General features: G+C 57.2%; 4 protein-coding genes across 4 annotated transcripts in view; 1 reads left to right on the top strand and 3 right to left on the bottom strand.

The window, feature by feature from the left end:
• Nucleotides 1-5167: 5167 nt before the first annotated feature.
• On the bottom strand, nucleotides 5168-8484 carry IFI35 (interferon induced protein 35; the record flags this gene model as incomplete). Its single annotated transcript, XM_082010577.1, has 9 exons — nucleotides 5168-5440; nucleotides 5689-5795; nucleotides 6074-6263; nucleotides 6487-6620; nucleotides 6843-6987; nucleotides 7300-7413; nucleotides 7757-7915; nucleotides 8208-8303; nucleotides 8410-8484. 9 exons carry the CDS (start codon nucleotides 8482-8484, stop codon nucleotides 5249-5251), a joined length of 1212 nt encoding a protein of 403 aa, XP_081866703.1. The 3' UTR covers nucleotides 5168-5248.
• An 825-nt stretch (nucleotides 8485-9309) lies between these two features.
• Nucleotides 9310-11761, bottom strand: RPL27 (ribosomal protein L27). Its single transcript, XM_082010438.1, has 4 exons — nucleotides 11339-11761; nucleotides 11026-11195; nucleotides 10273-10383; nucleotides 9310-9398 (listed from the first exon to the last, which is right to left on the bottom strand). Exons 1-4 carry the CDS (start codon nucleotides 11417-11419, stop codon nucleotides 9350-9352), a joined length of 411 nt encoding a protein of 136 aa, XP_081866564.1. The 5' UTR covers nucleotides 11420-11761; the 3' UTR covers nucleotides 9310-9349.
• Nucleotides 11762-12722: 961 nt separating this feature from the next.
• On the bottom strand, nucleotides 12723-16697 carry RUNDC1 (RUN domain containing 1; the record flags this gene model as incomplete). The annotated part of the gene is made up of 5 exons (XM_082010788.1): nucleotides 12723-13588; nucleotides 14569-14676; nucleotides 14941-15139; nucleotides 15416-15574; nucleotides 16374-16697. The coding sequence occupies 5 exons, from the start codon at nucleotides 16695-16697 to the stop codon at nucleotides 12723-12725; spliced, it is 1656 nt and encodes a 551-aa protein (XP_081866914.1).
• Nucleotides 16698-17020: 323 nt separating this feature from the next.
• Nucleotides 17021-18575, top strand: part of LOC309413453 (alanyl-tRNA editing protein Aarsd1-like) — a gene marked incomplete at both ends in the record, with an annotated part of 7025 nt that continues 5470 nt past the window's right edge. Inside the window, 4 exons of the mRNA XM_082010575.1 lie at nucleotides 17021-17028; nucleotides 17429-17623; nucleotides 17758-17824; nucleotides 18152-18252. Coding sequence (XP_081866701.1) covers nucleotides 17021-17028; nucleotides 17429-17623; nucleotides 17758-17824; nucleotides 18152-18252 — 371 coding nt within the window. The remainder of the gene's footprint in view (nucleotides 17029-17428; nucleotides 17624-17757; nucleotides 17825-18151; nucleotides 18253-18575) is intronic.

Raw genomic sequence — 18575 nt, 5'->3', positions numbered from 1 at the left:
ATGCTTTCTTCAGCAGCATTGCTGTCTTCTGCCCTTCCCTGTTGTCAGGAAGGAAGGCATAGAAATTCCCCCCTTTGTAAGGCTGTCCTGGGCAGGGGTCACCAACCTTAGGACAAGAAGAAAGCATTTTAAACAACAACCTGAGTGCTATGCCTCAGATCTGGCTTCTAAGATTCTGTACAGCTTGAAAACACACAGATGACTGTGGCCTCCCGTGGGCTGCTAGCTGCTTTGAACTAAAACCAGAGGTCACACACTCTTCAAAAGCAGCAAGCTGCTCCCAAGCTTGGTGTGGAGATTTTTGCCTTCCATGGGGCAACACTGCTGCTGCTTTGCATGTGGAGCATGGAGCTGCAGCTGCCCCACCCCCGCCCCAGCCACACTGACAGAACCTACTGCATGTCCTGCAGCAGGATGGGGAAGCCCCCATGGTGGGTACCTACCCCTTGCACACCATCAGGGATATTGTAGACAACCTGGAGCGTTGGGTCTCGATAGTAGCCAGGCAGACTCTGAGACAGGGAGGAGATCTTGAATGTCCCCGAGATCTTGCAGCTCGGGGCAACTGAGGAGGAGCTGCAGCAAGCTGGCTGCATACTATCTGCTGCAAAACATGTCCTGCACAAGGCATGACCACAGGGAGCCTGGCAGGTCACACCTGAGCCCTGGCAAGCATCACAGTGGCCCAGAGGGGTCTTGCCACTTTCCTGTCCAAGGCTGGGGCCTCTTGTCTGCTGTGACAGGAGGCCAGGCTCCTCCTGCACATTGCTCCTGCCTGTTGGGAGCAGGGCCCGTTCCTGGCCCCTGGGCTCTGCTGCAGGCAACTGTTCAGCTGCAGCCTCAGGTGGCTCAGCAGCCGTAGCCCTGTACAGCCAGGTGGGCAGGGAGTGAGAAGCACTGTCTGCTACAGGAACTGGTGACCTCAGGTGTCCCATCGCTTCATTGTGGCCTTCTCTGCTCTTGTCTCTTGCAAACTGGAACCGGTTTGGCAAAACCTGCTTTAGCCGTGCAATGTCAGGCTCCCCCACAGATAGCTTTGTCTTTGGCTGTTCCTGGGACTCCCTCAGACCAGCAGGACTTGGCTTGTCCACTACACTAGGGATGAGAAGGTTGCTTCCTCCTTGCACAGCCCCAGAATCAACACGGTCATTGGCCTCCTCCTGCCTCAGTGCCTGCTGGAACCTCCAAGGACTAGGGGACCTCTTTTCCTCAGCCTCTGGCAGCCGCAAAGTCCTGAGCACATCTGTGTGGTCTGCTTTATCACCAATGTTCAGGTGCTGCAGGCCCATCTGTATGGACTCCAGGCTGCCAGGAAGGGCTGCACCCAGCACCGTGTCTTGGCTTCTGCTCGGCTGGATGACACTTGAGTGCCCTGTATTCTCTGGTCCTGGAGACAAGGATGATGACTTCAGGGCACGGAGTCTCCTGGAAGAAAACACATGGAAGGCTTCAGTCACTCCTGGTAGCGTTTCCTTGGGGCAGGCAAGATATAGCTTGTACTTGTCTTTGCTGAGTCCAACCTGGAGGGAGTTTCCTCGCAAGAGGCTGCAGAGTTCACCCAGGGCACTGTCATCTGGACCATCTACGGCGAGCTCTGAGTAGCTCATACTCTGACACACAAGGTCAGGACACTTCTGCACAAGAGCTTCCACCTTGCATCTAGCCTGGAAAAGCTTGCTCCTGTCCGCTCCCTGTAGCATCAGCACAGTGCAGTCCCCAGTACGATGCTCTGAAATCTGCACACCTCCATCCCTGCACAGTTCATCAATAGCAGAGCGGCAAACATCTTTCAGGTAAGACCACTGCAGAGAGTCCAGGCTCATTTCTTCACTCACCCTACTGCCTCCACTGCCTGCCCTGCCAGTGTCTTGGGGCTTGTTGCTTTCCTTTGACCTTGGCAGGGAGAAGCTGTTGGAACGTCGCAGCAGAGGCCTAGATTCAGAGGGTTTAGAGTCTAGAGCAGAAGAGGACCTTGTCATGTCAAAGGTACTAGACATGCTAGCGAGGGGGTGGTTCTTGATGGGACCTGAACCTTTAGAGTCCCCAGGAGGCTGCGAAGTGCTGTTTTCTTTGCCCCCAAAAGGAGACAGAGCCTTGTGTCTTGTGAGCCTGGCACCTCCTTTCACATGGTCCCTTTCTTTGGGGTCCTTCTGATGAGACCCTGAGGCTGATTCCAAAACCACATCTGTTGTAGAGACACGAGGCTGGTCCTGCTGGGTCAGTGTTGTTGCGTCACTTGGACCTAGAGCATCTGTCTCTGATAAGTGCTTTCCAGAAAGCTGTGCCTGTCCCACCAGTGGAGAGTCCTGATCCAGCAAGAAGCCCCGGCTGGCCTGAGACATGTCAGCTTTCAGAGTGCTGAAGTTGGCAGCTAGCTTGTGCTCACCTTTCAGCTCCAGCCTGCCTGGGCTGAGCCTTGAGGCTGAGGCGACCACAGGCACCTTGGGCTTCTGCAGTGCAGTCTCTGTGGTGCAGGAGGTTGCTGGGTGTGAGGGCAGGGATCTGCTAGGCATGCCAACCGTGTGTGCAGCACCTCTTCTGGTGCTGAAATCCTGAAGGTACTGCTTGGCCTGGGAGACATCAACAAGGTTTCCAATAAGATAAAGCTGCTTCTCATCCTCATGGCAAAGCAACTGGGGATAGAGTTTCTGCAGCTCACGTGTCAGAGCCCTGAGTGCCTTGCTGTCCATATCCAGTCCTCCCTTGGCGATCTTCTCCTTGCGCAAGGTCACCTCCAGCTGCTGGTAAAGCTGCTGCAGGGCCAGACAGGCCTGCCGCAAGGCATCCATATCCCCAGACATACCTGCAGATGGTTGGAGGTACAGTATGGCGATGCCATCACTGCTAACATCCACCACGTCCACACGATGCTGGCGTAGCACACCTTGGTACTCAGCAGCACAGAACCTCTGCATGTACAAGTAAATGTCTGAGTCCATCACTAGGGAAAAGTCCTCCAGCTCTTCCACAGCTTCCCCATCCACTGGGCCCCGAGGTGATGGGACTTTAGCTGCCTTTTCACACACTTGGTCCCAATTCTGCAGCTTTCCTGTCTCTTGTGCTGACTCAGTGGAGTCAGGCACTTGCTGGTGATCATGCATTCTAGTCTCTTTGGCCACATGGCTGGAATCTGGCAGGAGGATCTCACCAGTGGCTTGGCTCTTGAGGTTCAGGCTGCCCAGCAGGTCTCTGCTGAAGGCCTGCAGCTCAGTGAATGGTCCCTTGACTATGCAGTGTGTGTTCTTGGAGTCAAAGTTGAACTGCACATTGCTGTAGCCTTTAAGCAAGTTCTTCAGGAGGGTTTTGCCAGCAGGAAGCTTGCCATAGTCAACTATCATGCAAGCACGTATGAAGATCTGTAAGTAGATAGCAAGGGAGGGAGAGATCAAGGACCAAAAACACCCCCCTCCAAGGCACAGGGGGAGGCAAATGCACCCGATGCTTGCCACAGCCCCTGCATTATTATGACAGAAGAGAGGACACGATCCACCACCCCTCTCTCTCAGAATCCTGCTTTGAAGTGAGATGGGAGCATAACACAGGCAGGACTGAAAAACCCAGCAAGCCCAAGCAACTCTTGGACCTTATACCCATAGTCAAAAGCTTTCTGCAAACAAGGATCATGAGGGCCAAATCGTACAGGGATGCAGCGCCACTTCTATGTATGTGCTGGGAGCACTGCAAACAGCCCAAACGCAAGAAACCCACTATCCCTTCTGCATCTGAAATGCAGTTGCCCTCTTGCTCTCCCAGAGCTTCAAGCAGCCTGGCACCACAGACTTGCAGAAAGGTCTGCAATGCCAGGCTAACTCCCATGCCCTTGTTTTCAGTACTCAGACATGAAAACATGAGACGTGGCAACTACCATACTCTCTTGAAACTGGAGGAAGAGGCAAGAACTCTCCAGTGCCTCCCAGACACCAGCAGACTGTGCATGTCCAGCTAATGATATAGCAGAGGCATTAACAGGATCCCCCATATGTGTCACCAGACGGGCTGGGGAAAAGTGCCCCTTCCCTCCACTGTGACTATTCTTCCTTGCTTTGACAGGCACAAATACCAAACAACCGCGTGCACAGCCTGCCTGGCTGTCCCTGTGTCATGAGCACAGAAAAGAAAAACAACCCCCATTTGAATATGAGTAAAAATGGATGTGCCTTAAGGCTAATTAAGAGTAAAGGAGAGAGCGAGGTCTCCCTTCCCGAGCCCCGCTGGGGCTGTCACGGCCACGGGCAGGCGCTGTCTGCTCCTCGCTACCTCGTCGGGGCTCAGCTCCGCGACGTGCGCCGTCACTTCCAGCGGGTATGTCTTCCCTCCGATCGACAGCACGTGATTCTTTGCCTCCAGGATCCTCTGGGCCACTGGGTGGGAAAAGCCGCCGGGCACCCGCGTCAGCCCCGGCCCTGCCCTGCGCGTGCGGGGACACGGGGCAGGGGAGCACGGGGCTGGGCGCTCGGGAGCGCGCAGAGCCCGTGGGCCCGGCGCGGCCGCGGCAGCAAGCGCGTCCCTTCGCGGCCGTTACCTTCCAGCGCCTCGAAGGTGATGAGGGCGCAGGCCTGGGAGCCGGCCAGCACCTGGACGTCGGCGATCTCCCCGCCGCCGTTGCGGGAGCGCAGGAAGTGGATGGTCAGCTTGTCGGCCACCCTGTCGGGAGGCAGGTCGGCGGGGAGGCCCCCCACCCGCACCGTGCGGCCCGCCATGCCTGCGCAGAGAGGCCGCGGGCAGCCGGGCCCCGCGCCGCGGGGCCGAGCCCTCACCCGCCCCGCCCGGGGCCCCGGCGCAGCCCCCGCCCGGCCGGCCCCGGCGCCGCGGGCCCCAGCGCCGCGCAGCCCCAAGCACTGCGGCCCGGCCCGGCCGACCCCGCTACCTGCACCCCGCTCCGGCCCCGCCGCCGCCGCGAAACGAAAGCGAAACCGGGGCCGCCCCGCCTCGGCCGGCACCGCCCCCGGCCCGGCCGAGCCCCGGGCCCTGCCCGCGCCGGGCCCCGCTCAACGCCGCGGGACGGCTTGACCCGGCCTGGCCCGGCCCCGGTGGCCACAAAGCCCGTCGCGGGGGCGCGGGCCCATGCAGTCCCCGTGCTCGGGAAGGGCCCAGCCTTGCCCACGGCTCTTGCACGCAGCGCCCATCCCCGTCCCGTCCCCAGCACGACAGACACAGCGCTCCGGGCAGATGCTTTAATCGCCGCTGTGCGCAGGGGCCAGTAGCCGCGCAGAGCTCCACCGCATCGGGCTGGCGGGGCGAGCCAGGGCTAGCCCACGTCCTCCATGAAAACGGCCACACCCTGTCTTCCAGCCGGGACGTAGGCCAGGGCATCCACCTCTCCCCCGCCGCGGCTGGCCTTCTGGAAGTGGATCTCCAGGGTGTCCCTCATGGCCTCCTCACCAAGCACATCTGGGATCCCCGAAAGCAGGACGGTCCTGGGGCAGCGGGAAGGCTGGAGCTGGGCAGAGCCAGAGGTGAGCTGCAGCGGGCCCCGTGCTACGTGGGGCAGCAGGAGGGCACGCAGGGAAGGGGGCCCCTTGAGCCGCTTGTTGGGCAGGGTGGAGTGCTGCTCTGCTTGGGGCTGCCTGCTGGAGCCACACCTCAGGCTGCCAGGTGGCATGGGGTGCAGGTCTGCAGGAGCCCCCACCGGTGCTGGCTCACCCTGGGCTGGCAGGTGCTGCTCGACACCAGAGTTCATGACCTTACCTGCAAGTTAGTGATGTCTCCACTCATGCAGGGTGATATTTTGAGCTTGTATTTTCCTTTCCCAATAAGCACCTGGATGTGCCCTCTCGCAATTAGTGGCTCTGCCACTGCAGATGGAGAGGAAAGCCCTGAGCCATCCAGACCTCTGCTGAGCTCCAGGAGAGGTTATGTCCCTGGCACAGACACCAAGGCTGGCACTACCCAGCCCCAGCTCACCTGCACCAGCACAGTCTTGGGGGAGAGAGGACAGCCTGGGCCCACTCTGCCTTCCCCATTCCCCACAGACACAGCTCCATCTGCTCTCAGGAGATGACCTGTGCACCCCCAAAGCTGGCTGGGCTGCTCCCCCCTTGCCGGGAGCCTGAGCTCAGCATGCCCCACTCACCTCCGTCCTGTGCGAAGGTCAGCACCACCTGGCCAGAGTCATCCAGGAACTCCCTGCTCTCCACCTCGCCACCCCCATTCTTCGTCTTGCTGAAGAAGAGCTCCAGCTTGTCCAGCAGTGCCTCCTCGGGGATGCCCAGGCTGGGCAGGTCAGACACGAGGATGCTCCTGCTGCTCCGAGTCAGCCCGATCTGTGAGTGGCACAGGCCAGTCAGTGCCAGAGCAGGGCAGGGCTGGCCCCAGAGCTTGGAGGAACAGCACAGCACTGCAACACCAGTGTGCTGAGCTGGTACCAGTGACCTAGCAGAGAGAGGCTTGGGTAATGGCAGAGCAGAGCACAGCAAAGCTCATACATGCCCAGGAAAGCTCTGCCATTCTCCACAGTGTGGTGAGCAGCAGGCCCTCAGGACCTACCTCCAGGGCAGACGGCAGCAATATATCCACTGGTGCTGCCTGTACTCGTACCCTGCACTGGTCGAGCTCCTCCAGCTCCTCCCCGTAGCTCAGCTCCACCATGTGCTCCTTCACCTCTATGATCCTTTGGGCCACTACAAGCAGGGAGAGCGCCCAGCACAGGTGATCAACTGCCTGCTCTGAGCACACCATGGGACAGGACAAGGGGCAGCTAATGCTTTAGGGAGAGGGCATAACACCATACAACACTGGCAGAGGAAGCAGAGCTCCAAGCCATGGCCCAGGGAGGGGGTGCAGGGCAGGCCCCAAAGCTGATCAACTAGGACACCTGGCTGTGACAGTGCTCTTGCTCTTACCCTCCGCTCTCTCAAAGGTGATAAGAGCTGAGCCCCCCAGCAGAGGGTAGTGGATCAGTGGGGTGAGCATCAGCTTGTTCATGTCCTCCTTGTTTGTCACAAGTCCCTTAAACACCATTTTCTTCTCTGGCAAGGCAGGCAGCATCTAGGTCAAGTACACAGCACCAGGACATTGGACCCCACACAAGGCCTGTCCCTGCCAATCTATAGCCCACAAACAAGCTCACAGCTCAAAATAAACAGCTGGAAAGCCTCATCAGACTCTCTCCTTAGGGTCTGGCTGTGCCTGGAGTCCCAAAGCCATGACTGAAGGTTCTAGCTCTGGCAGAGGAGCCACCTGCTAGCAGGAGCTGTGCCAGTCGTTACACAGTGCCCAGCTGCATTTGCCTGCAGCCTCTCTAGCCAGGCTCACACCCCTTGCTAGCAGACCTGAGTGCCCTCACACACACTCTGTTACCGTCACCGGATCCTCCCAGAGGACCCTCTTCCTCACTTCTTCCAGTTTCTTTTTCAGCACCTGCTTCTCCTGCCTCAGTCTGTTCTTCTCCTCCCCTGCTAAAAAAATGCCCACCTGGAAGGAAAGAAAGAAGAGGCAGTAAGGGAACCACCAGGACATGAGGGGCTACAGCACACTCCCCGATCTAAACACAGCATTGTTCTTGGACACAGATCCACCCACACTGTTTTTCTGCTCTTGACTGCCTGCAGCCCTGCCCTGGCTCCTCACGTTTGATTACAGCCCTTCCTCCACTGCTGCAGCACTAGCTTACTTCTCAGCTCAGGCCTGATGTGACATCCTGTGAAACCTCCAACCAGGTCCAGAGCAAAGTTATCTCAGAGCAGTGAGACAAGTGATGCAGCCCCACCACCACTGCCACCTTTCTGAGCCCAAGACAGCTCCTCCAACCACCAACCTGGCAGGATCTCTCTTCATCTCTGTTTAAAGACATTTGTTGCTCAAGGTTTTTATGAAGAAGTTCTCCCTCTTTCCTCAGGTCTCGTGTCCTTTGCTCTACAGCTTCCTTAGCCGTTTGTAGCTTTGCATGGTCTTGCTCCAGAGCACTACAAAGTTCCTGTGAGAGGTACCATCAGACAGCCAGACCCTGCAGACACTGCACCACCCCCATTGGCTGTCCAGCCCCAGCACATGCTGCTCGTTTGGGAAGGAGCAGGGCTGCTCCCGGTGCAGAGCCCCAGATCCCGGTGCAGGCTCTCTTAACCGCGGGAAATCGCCTCTCCACCACTCCTGGCTCGTAACCCAAGAAAAATAAGAAACTCAAGCTCACAGCCCAGGCTGGCTGGGGCAGAGCCCGGGACGGTTTGAATCCAACCCGGTCCACCTCTGACGGTCGCAGCAGGACGCACCTTGCAACGCTCGATCTCCTGCCGGACTTGCTCGGGGGTCACCTCGGCGAAGCCGTCCTCCAGCCCCCCGGGGGCGGGCAGCTGGATGAAGGAGTCCTAAAGGCGGAAAGGGTCCTCAGCCACGCACCTCCGCCGCTCCCACCCGGGCCGGCCCCGCTCCCCACGCCCCGGCCCGCAGGCCCCCGGGGGCTCGGGCCCTCACCTCCTCTGAATACATCTCCGCGCCCTGGGGGCAGAACGGCGGCAGCGGGGGGCCCTGCCCGGCCAGGCCGAGCATCGGAGCCGCCCTGGTAGCCGGGGACCCCGCTACCGGTGCGGCTCCGCGTCTCCTCCCGCCTTTCGCTTTCGCTTCCGCGGCCCGGCTCCGCCCCGGCCCGGCCCCCGAGCGCGGCAGCCGGCGGAGGCCCCGTCCCGTGCAACCCCAGCCGAGACAGCCCCGGGCGGTGCTGACCCAAAAACCTCATCTTTCCCCCCATTCCCCGCTGCGCGCTCCCCCGCCGGGCCGCCGCCGCCCTCCTGCCTGCGGCATCACCTTCGCCAAGCGGCCACTGAGCAGCCCCTTCCTCCCCGCCCCACGCAGCCGTCCCTCTGCTCACAGCCAAGGCTCCCTCCGCTCCCCGGGCCGCCGCAGGCCGGCACTTGCGCGACAAAGAACGTTGGCAAAGATGACGGAAAACTTAACAGCCACGAGTAAGTCACTGCATGAGTCGCCCTACACACCATTTCTCAGCCAGAAAAGACACCACCTGCAATCAGCCATTCATCTCCCCTCTCCCACCGCTATTCTCCCTCAGGGGGTACTAGAGTTTTGTGAATAAGAGATTTCCAGCAGGGGCACGAATGACATCAATCACCCTTCGACAGCCAGAGGGGGAAAGAGCAGCCTCCGCCCCGCGGCAGCATGCGAGGTGTCCAAGGACAGTCCCACAGCGACACACATTTGCCCAGCGTTCAGGCCATACAATCTCCACAGATGCTCTGAAGCACACCCGGACAGCAGTGGCTTTCCCAGCTCTTACAGTTACGCAAAGCAACAATGTCCATATCACAAAGAAAAAGGCCTAGCAATGCTTTCTTTTTTAATACACAACAAAACAAAACGGTTTTTAATAAACATTTATTGATGCAACCTTGTTACACCTTTAGAACCGCAGCTTCTGGAAGAACCACTTATTCTTGCCCGTCTTGTATCTGAAAGAGGAACACAAAGGTTAGAGAACACTCTGTACCAGCAGGCAACAGCACAAGACCCGCACCAGAGCTGACCCTATCCTCCCACCAGCAAGACAAGTGTCTGGCTTACCCAAAGGTAATTCACCTCATCTCTTCAGCCCGGGCTGCAACTAGACTCAGCTTTATTTAAACTGCCATGGGAAACGAATGTCAGCTTCCAGATTTCCTCATGAAGCCATCTTGTGAAGGACATCCACACTACAGTGGTTTCCAGCCCAAGAGTAAGAGAGCAGTGTGGGGCAGTCCCACTAGACATCTCACATGGAGGGCTGCAATCAGGAGATGCACTCAAACAGCCTACGATCATGGGCAGAGCGCTTTAAAAGAGCCAACAAGCCGGGATGCCTGCAAGACACCCTGCATCCTGCTGAGGCTACACAATTCCTTCTGCTGAAGGAGTTTCTGAACAGAAAACCAAAATGAAGGACTGTTAACCGAAACGCTCCTGAGCAAAGCAGCAGCATTGCCCTGTACCACTAAACCCAGTGACAGACAGCAGATGAACTTGCAGTGCGATGCCAAAAGATCGTCACCTAGCACCTGAAAGGCCCTGCTCATGCTGGCATGAGGCTACAACATCATCATAAATGTCAGCCCAAGTCTACAGCTATTGCTAAACTGTTCCACATCTCAACCCACCAACTCCCTGAACAGACTGTTGCACAAACATGTAGAGAAGGTGAGGAGGAATGTACTCAACCAAAAACATATTCAAGAAAGTTGGGGCAGAAGCATTCAACTTGGGACTCACCCAGGCTGTGGCACAACCACACCGAGACCTCACACGAGGGATAGGTACTGGCATCACTGAAGAGACAAGCTTCCAACTCACCTTTCCTCAAATTTCACCTTGGCTTCACGTCTCGCTTTGCGTTTTAGAGCAGGGTCCCTGAACACATCCTTATTGACTACTGTTTTGTCCAGCGGAATATCAACAGAATACCTGCGCAAGAGAGCATCAAGGTTTGAAACAGGTATTTTACCTGGCACAAGGGTGAAAACACAGCAGGCAGCCCAAACTGATCAAATATGTGTGCCAAGTGCCAGGTTAAAGGACTACTTTAAAGCTCTTAAAGCCTTCTCAGTTCTGGAAATCGCCAAAGCACTACAGCATCCAAAGACATTTCCTATAAAGGAAACGGCTCCACATTTCACAAGAAACAAGCAGCTCCATCCAGCACGTTGTATTTGGCAGCCTGCACCAGCAGGAGCTCCAAGGGGACAGGAAGAAACATCACTGGGCCATAACAGCTCTGCCAGCACCCCAGAGCCTCATGATTGTTTCAAAGGTTCATCCACTGACACTCCATGATCAAGAGGAAAATGAGTGTGGCTGAAATAAGAGCCAGCTACCTTATTTCAGAAGTTCACTAGTATCTCCCCTCAGCTTCACACCCCCAAGTCCCTGTTTTTGCAGCGTATGTCCCACTTTTGTTCAGACACATAATTAAGAACCTCGGTGACTCTCAGCATTCACCAGAGGGAACACACGAGAACTACGATCACTGAAAGCAGACAAGACTTCTCTGGCCCTGCCAGCAGCAGACTGCAGCCCCGCTGGCCGCACTCCGGTAGCTACACTTACCGGGTGGGCATCAGGTGGTTGTAGTTGTAGACTTTGACGAAGGACTTGATCTTGGACCTCTTTGCGATCTTCTTTTTGCCCATCGCGGCAGTCACCTTCCGCGGGTAGCGGTCGATGCCTGCCACCAAGGCGTGGCTGTACGGCCGGTCGGAAGTGCCATCATCGATGTTCTGAAACACACCAACCGCAGTCGGCGACGGCACCGCGAAGCGCCAGCCGCCGCCGCACCACGCAGCCGCGAAACGGCAGCAGTTACCCCGTTTATAAGGACGCCTCCAGAAACAGCCAGCATCCCCGCCGGCCCCGCGCTCACCTTCACGATGACAGCCTTGCGCCCCGAGTAGCGGCCGGCGAGCACCAGCACCACCTTCCCCGGCTTCATGAACTTCCCCATCTCTGCGAAAACAGCACGCAGCAGTCACAGCCGGGCCCCCGACCGTCTCCGGCCCTTCGCCCTCGCGGATGGCGGCGGATCCCGCAGCGGCCTGGGCCGCACTCACCGAGGCTACCGCCGCGATGGCGCCCACACCGGAAAAGGAAGCGGGGGCCGTGCCCCCGGCCATTCGCGCACGTCACTTCCGCTTCTTCGGCCACGAGCAGGTTGCGCATGTGCAGGGGGACGCCACCGCTGCCGGGCAACAGGTGGCGACGCCCGGTGCCTGCCCCGCTTCCCCCCTCCGCGCCGCCCGCCGACCCCGGCCGCCCCCCGACCCCCGGACATACCGGGTACGGCCGCGGCCGCAGGGAGCGTCTCCCCGGGGTGCCTGCCACCGCGCGGCCCCCGGCGCGCGGCCCGCTGCCACACCCAGCACGGAGTCCCCATTCCAGCAGGAAGTGCAGGTAATTTGAAGTCCGGCTATAACTATTACAAACCAAGTGAGCTAGCACACCCGCAGCGCAAAGGCTAGTAACACAAAGTAAAACACGGTCACTGCAGATGGGTTCTCCCCACACATACACTTGCTAAAGAAATTTAATGTTACAGAACACCGGGCCACTGCTGCTCCGACCGTTGCGCAAAGGCTTCAAAACGGAGCTCTGGGATCGCCGGACAAAGCTGCCGGTGCTGGCCCCTCACCCGGCAGCCTGAAGAACATGGCCACTTCTGTGGACTGCCGAGCCGCCGGAGGAGCGCAGGCCCCTGCACCCACGGCTCCGCAGATCTGCCCCCAGTTTTCTCATACAGTCACACTGTGGGGAGCAAGTCACTCGCCCCCAGGGGACCCTGAGGCAGCCAAGCACCTGCCAGCCTGCCCCGCTCTTCCCATGACAGGCATCTTGTAGGGGCATCATTTTGACACAAATAGTGAAATAGTCACACGGACACAGCACAGGAGCGAAACTGCATGTTTTAAGGGGCTTTCGCCCACCTGTAGGCTCCGTGACCAGGCCTCTGCCTCATGTGGAGCAGCCAGCCTCACACACTGAATGCTCACTGGCATCTGCTCACCCGTGAAGCAGTTTTACTCGAGAGCTGCATAAAAAGGGCAGGGTGAGGTGCTGTACAGCACGCAACCTCCAGCAGCTTTGCAGTGGCAGCCTTGTAAAACAGAGTTTTCCAGCATCAAGACACCATAAGATACCCCTAAAAGCAAATATCAGTTTCAAAGAGCCAAACATGGTCTTAAAAAAGCGAGGCTTCTTGAGCCCAACAGCTGCCTACTTGTGGAAAATGGATGATCTACAATAAAAATACATCAAAAAGCATCTTTGATGTTTTTCAGCTGCCGGACAGCTAGGTCAACCGGGAGGTTGAACTTTAAATTGCTCAAGCGGCTGAGAATGTTCAGCGCGCTCTCAAAGCCTGTGTTTGCCATGTAGCTCCATGGCTGATAGTGGGACTGTACCAGAGCTCCAGATTTGCAGATCAGATTTACCCAGGAGACCAGGCGCTGCTCGTTTAGTGCCATACACACCAGAGCTTTCAGTTCAGAGTCTGCACTGCGCTTGAAGGGGTCATGCTCTGTGAGGACAGTGTGAATCGCTGTCAGCAGGCTCTGCTTGGGGGTAATGGCCACTCCTCCTGTCACAGGCAAGGCAAAGGACTGGGAGAGCTTGTGAGCTGGGGATTCCACAAAGGCTTGTCCATTCTTAGTGTTGTAATACTTCACAAAGAGTTCCCAAGGGTGCATGGTCTGCGGGGATGAGGTGAACGCAGGAATCAAACACGCGATGGGTGCCAATACCAGGCTCATTCCTTGAGAAGAGGCATAGAGTCCATGAGCCATCAGGTCTCGCAAAGCAATGGTCAACTCTTTCCGCACAGCTAGAGTCAGCTCATCTCTGCCTCCTAAGGGAATGTCCTGCAGATCGCAGGAACTGATAACGTGGTCTTCCTGCTGGTGTTTCATAACTAGCTGCCTCACCTGCTCTACTGATAACTCCAGTTTTTTAACTAAGGGGGAATAGTCCTTGTTGGCTTGGTCCTTCTGCCAGAGGGTACGAGGAATCTGACCAGTAGCACAACCAAACTGACTGACAGCAAATATTTGTAGCACAGCAAGCATGCGACGCATGAGGTGCAGGCCTGTTTCTCGCATCTTTCTGGCATCTTCTGGGTTCACTGATCAGGTTAGAAAAGAGAAAAAATAATTTCATTAAGGGATCAACAGCTCTGCTCCTTCATGCACACAAAGAGAGCACAAATGTCTGTTCTTCCTCCACCATGGATTCTCCTCCGCCTTGGAAGGTTTTGTCACTAGGACTGATGCTACTTTTTCTAGTTTCAAAGCACTGAAGCCAACCAGAAAAGCAAACATTTGCATGGCCTATTCTTGACAATCGGGTTATCTTACAGAGAATAAATCCTACTACAGCTTTCCTAGTGAGGAAAGATCATTCTTTAGACACAATGATATCACACAGGTAATTAGGAGACACCAAAACCTTTGCTGAAGAAGATCACTGCCTACTTTCAAGAAGCATCTTGTCTCAGCAAGCTAACATACACTGCTTACTCCCGATGCCATTATTAAACTCAATTTGCAAGAGCAGCCACACTGGGTAAGACCCAAAGTCCATCCAGGCCAGTACTCTATCTCTGATTAGCAGCAGATGCCTCAGAATTACAGAGGGTAAAGGTATTGTAGTATTTCCTCTAGTATACTATTCTAGCTCCAATAAATTCTCGTGATAAGTAGACAAGTCTCAAATTATAAAGAACACTGGATCTATCCAGCTCACTGTATCTACTCAAAGAGCATTAATTACAGTGCAGCTCAACAGTGTGTACAAGACAAGGGTGCTCAGTCTGTCTGAGTTTTGCACTAAGTATCAGGAATCCTTTCTATTCCCGATCTCAGCCGAAGAGCAATCCCACCCTCTGTGCCACATGTTTAGGTTCTGTGACTACTCTAATGATCCCATGGAGGATGAGTAAAGGAACTGGACACAGGCCTTCTGTCAGTGGGATTACAAAAGAACAGAGACTAACTGCCAGGAAAAAAGCAAAACAGTGTGACTGGATGCTGGTTTATGCTTGTCAAACCTCAAATGAGTGACAGCAAGAGCAGTGCCAGAAGCTCTGAGCCATGCAGTGCCCACCTCTATTTCCAGAAGGCCGTGTATCTGGTCTGTAGGAGCCACCACCATCTTTTCTGCCTGCACATTCACAGTGTCCATCTTCCGCCTTACCAGAGCTTCCAACTTCATCTAGAACAAGAATTTCACCCTATTATTTCACACTTGTGAATTTAAGCTGCATATCCCAAATATTAAGGTCAATATTCCTTAGACCTCTCTGCACCTTTTCTGTCAGTCTCTCATTGTCCCCACCATGAGTTTAGAGAGATCTGTACTTCCCCATGACCCAGGAACCCTTCCTGCATCCTCTGACATCTGTGACCTCCCTCCTCACAACTTTGTCAGAGAATTACAAAGCAATTCAATCTGCTCATCTAAAGACTCAGCGCTGACCCTGAATGAAGTTGATGAACATTTCAAGGTCCCTTATCTGTGTCTTCAGTTGTTCCACCAGCTGCTCTTTCACCCTGGCTGGATTAACAATCTGTGCTATGGCAGCATCCACACGCTGTCGCAATTCCTCTGGAGAAAGCGTTGCAATATCTTCATTCAAGTCCATGTCCAGCTTCTTTATCAACTCATTTATAATCATCTGCAAAACATGAGTTAGTAGCATGATCTCACTGTGTGGTGCTGCTGCCCATGAGCTTCAAAATACTCCTTTACCCATTCATTACCTTGGAAATAGGCTACCTTTGCTGCATGTAGAAAATTGCAAAAGACGACACGGGACAGGTTTACACATGCAGATGAACTACTGATACTCTATTACAGCTGCTGGTGAGAAATAAGGACTAACTCCTACAGTCTATAAGAGGTTCACAAACACAAATAAGAAATACAGGTAGAAGGACTTTGCAAGCCTTACCCGTTGTCTTTCCATAACCACAGACTGCGGTAGCGAATCATAGCTGCCCTCCTGGTAAGCAAATGTCTCCAGGTCATCCAGCTGTGTCTTGAGCTGCAAGATCAGCTCTCTCTGCTTCTCCTTCTGGACCTCAGTTTGCTCCTGCTTCTCTCGCTCACTCTGAGAAAAAGTTACCAGGAAATAAAATGGAGCATTTACTGTCATAGTCAAGCCCTGGAACAGGATCATGGTACGAGTGTTTCCTTCAGCTCATGCACTTAACTATTGAACACTGCATGTCAGTCAGAGAAAGATGTGCCTGTACATCAAGAAGAGGTACCAGCCACATCACCTCATCCAACAAAGGAAGAGCCTCTTCAGATCTCCTGCACACAAGCTCAGCCTCACAAGGCTGGGATCCAGGAAGCACTGTTGCAAGCAGCCAAATAACGTGTACGTATCAAAGACCCTTTGAGTCACCGCTCTATCTTGGAGGAGAGCAGTAACACACAAAGCAGGGCTTTAACACACTTCCCCATGAGCTGGCTCCAAGTCACCAAGGACCTGCATGCTTCTGCAACCAAGCTTCATGCAAAACAGTAGCCTGGTCTCTCCCCAGAGCTGGCCGCAACCCAGAGCGGAGCATGCAGTGCCTCTGGAGAGCATGGCCTTAGGTGGCTGCAATGGCCACCCCTCGCCTCGGCCATGGAGCTCCCCTCCACACAGCCCAGTGGTGAAGAGGACCACAGCTGCCACTAACAGGCTTCAGCCAGGTCAGATGCATGTACCGACCCCAGGGCAGACAGCAGGGAATGGAAAACCATGCAACATCATTATCCAACAGGAGACGGTATTCCCTATACCCCAGCAAAAGCCAGTACTCTGCCAGCAGCAGGGTCCTGCAGAGCCGGCTCCACACGGCCCGTGCCCCACGCCCCGGTTCACGGCGCCAGCAGTGCAGGCGGGCCCACGCACTCACCGGGGCGTCGCCGAGGCCGTGGGCCAGCGGCGCGGGGCAGCCGCGGAAGGCGAAGTCCTCCAGGTCGCGGAGCAGGCGCTGCTGCTCGGCCGGCCCGGCCCGCGCCACCTGCCGCAGCCGGAACTGCACCTGGGCGAAGTGCGAGGCCAGCGCCAGCAGCGCCCCGTGCAGGCGGCGCCGCTCGGCCCGCAGCTGCGGCACCGATTGCGGCGACCCGCCCGCCGCCGCCTCCTCTTCCTCGTCGTCCTCGTCCTCTTCCGCCGTCACAGCGCCCACGGGCGCCCAGCGCTCCCCCGGGCCCACCGGGCCGCCCTCCGCCTCCATAGCCACCGCTACCGGCGCCGCGACAACGCCGCCATCTTGCCGCCTCGGCGCGGGGCGGGGCCTGTCGGGGCGGGGCGGGGCCTGCGCGGCGCCAGCGCGCCCCCCGTGGACCGGCGGGATGGCTGCGGCGAGCTTGGGGGGCCCGGGGTACCGGCGCGGGGCGCGCCCACCGCGGGCGCCGTGGGGCGGCGCTGGGCCGCCAACCGGGCCGCGAAGTGGCCGCACCGCGCCCCGCCCGCCCCGGCTCGGCCGACCCCCGCTCCCGGCCCCGCCGACAGCCGCGCCCCCGGCCCGAAATAGCGCGGGGCGGGGCCGGCACCGCCATGGCGAGGTGAGCGCGGAAGGACGGGACGGGACGGCACGGGACGGCACGGGACGGGCAGCGCCCAGCACCCTCCGCGCGGCGCCCGGTCCACAGAGCAGTGTCCGGTCGGGGTCTCGGGCACCTACCCAGGGCCCGGAGCCTGAGGCACCACCGGCCAAGATCCTCCAGCCCGGGGCAGCGGGGGAATGGCGCGGGGAATGGCGCCGGGAATGGCAGGAGACAGCAAGGGCAGGCCGGCCTGCTGGGCCCTGCTGGCTGCCGAGGCGAAGGGCTGTGTGGGGCGTGAGGGCGGAGTGCTGCGTGCCCACTGTCCACCGCCTGGGCCCTGCACCCACCTTGCTTTCACTGCCAGCCTCGGAGCTTGGCCCAGACAGGGTACACGTTTGGGGCACCTTACTTTGCCCAGTCCCCACTGCGTGCCTTGCACAGCCCCTGCAGAGTGCTGGTGGGCACCATGGAAACACCCACTGGTCTGCTCTTTCCCAAGGCAACCTGCAAAGACGCTGTGGTATGACCGCCCACGGTACGTCTACCTGGAGTTCTGTGTCGAGGACAGCATGGATGTTAAGGTCGTCATTGAGGACCAGCGGCTGGTGTTCAGGTGAGATGCTGCTGCCCTGCCAGACAGGGACACGGCCCTGAACTGGGGGTGGTTCGGAGGACGGGGAGGACTTCTATAAGAGCACATGTGGCCTTAGCCCTCTCCTAAGACAGGCTGTTATGGTGTTTTGGCAGTTGCAAAAATGCAGACGGCATGGAGTTCTACAACGAGATCAACCTGTATGCCAGGGTCAACTCCAAGGTGAGGCTTCCCCGCAGCAAACTGTTCTCCAACAGCCCACATCAAGCTCAGAGTTAAACCCAACCTGTGCAGTCTTGAGCAACACCACTTAGTATTGAATCCTGCCCATTTCCCAACAGCCTGAGTGATGTGAGCACAAGCCTGGGAGCCTTGTCCCTGGGCCTGCCATTCGCACTGCTGTGTTGTGCCAGAAACAACTTGTCTCCATGGTTCTGTGTCCCCCACAGCCTACATGTGGCTGAGCTTTAATCCTGTGCATGTGTGCAGTGGACTAACAGTGACGAGTCTGGCAGATACTGAGGTGAGGCACCCCCCATCTCTTGGCAGGACTCACGGGAGAAGCGCTCTGACCGCTCCATCACGTGTTTTATGAGGAAGTGGAAAGAGAAAGTGGCCTGGCCTCGCATCACCAAGGAGAACATCAAGGTGTGTGTGACACCCAGCAGCCAGGACCAAGCCTCAGTGCATGTGCTGTCCCCACGCAGCACCTTGCAGCTCCTGGGGACCAACCTGCCCCTGGAACAGACACTGAGGGCCCCATGCAGGCACCCAAACACAGAGCTCCCAAAAAGCCTGACCTCACAGTCACTGCCAGTCCATGAACCTCTGCCCTCCAGGAAGGATGCGGCACCCCTTTCGCTCAACAAAGGCTGGGTCAGGACCAGCACATGCCGGCGAAGGAACACACTCCCCTTCCTACCCTTCCCCAGCCCACCCAGTCCCCTCACCTGTGCAGGAGCAGCCTGTGCTC

Source organism: Phaethon aethereus (assembly GCF_964289735.1).
Source record: "Phaethon aethereus genome assembly, chromosome: 25".
NCBI lineage: Eukaryota > Metazoa > Chordata > Aves > Phaethontiformes > Phaethontidae > Phaethon > Phaethon aethereus.
The sequence above is the reverse complement of the archived record's forward strand: the minus strand, read 5'-3'. Positions and strand labels throughout refer to the sequence as shown.

What these genes read in the sequence shown, in the direction of transcription:
- RPL27 (XM_082010438.1), bottom strand. Translation starts at nt 11,419, where the DNA reads ATGGGGAAGTTCATGAAGCCGGGGAAGGTGGTGCTGGTGCTCGCCGGC. An exon ending in GCAAGGCTGTCATCGTGAAG is followed by an intron (nt 11,196 to 11,338) that starts GTGAGCGCGGGG and finishes GGTGTGTTTCAG; the next exon opens with AACATCGATGATGGCACTTC. An exon ending in AACCACCTGATGCCCACCCG is followed by an intron (nt 10,384 to 11,025) that starts GTAAGTGTAGCT and finishes TCTCTTGCGCAG; the next exon opens with GTATTCTGTTGATATTCCGC.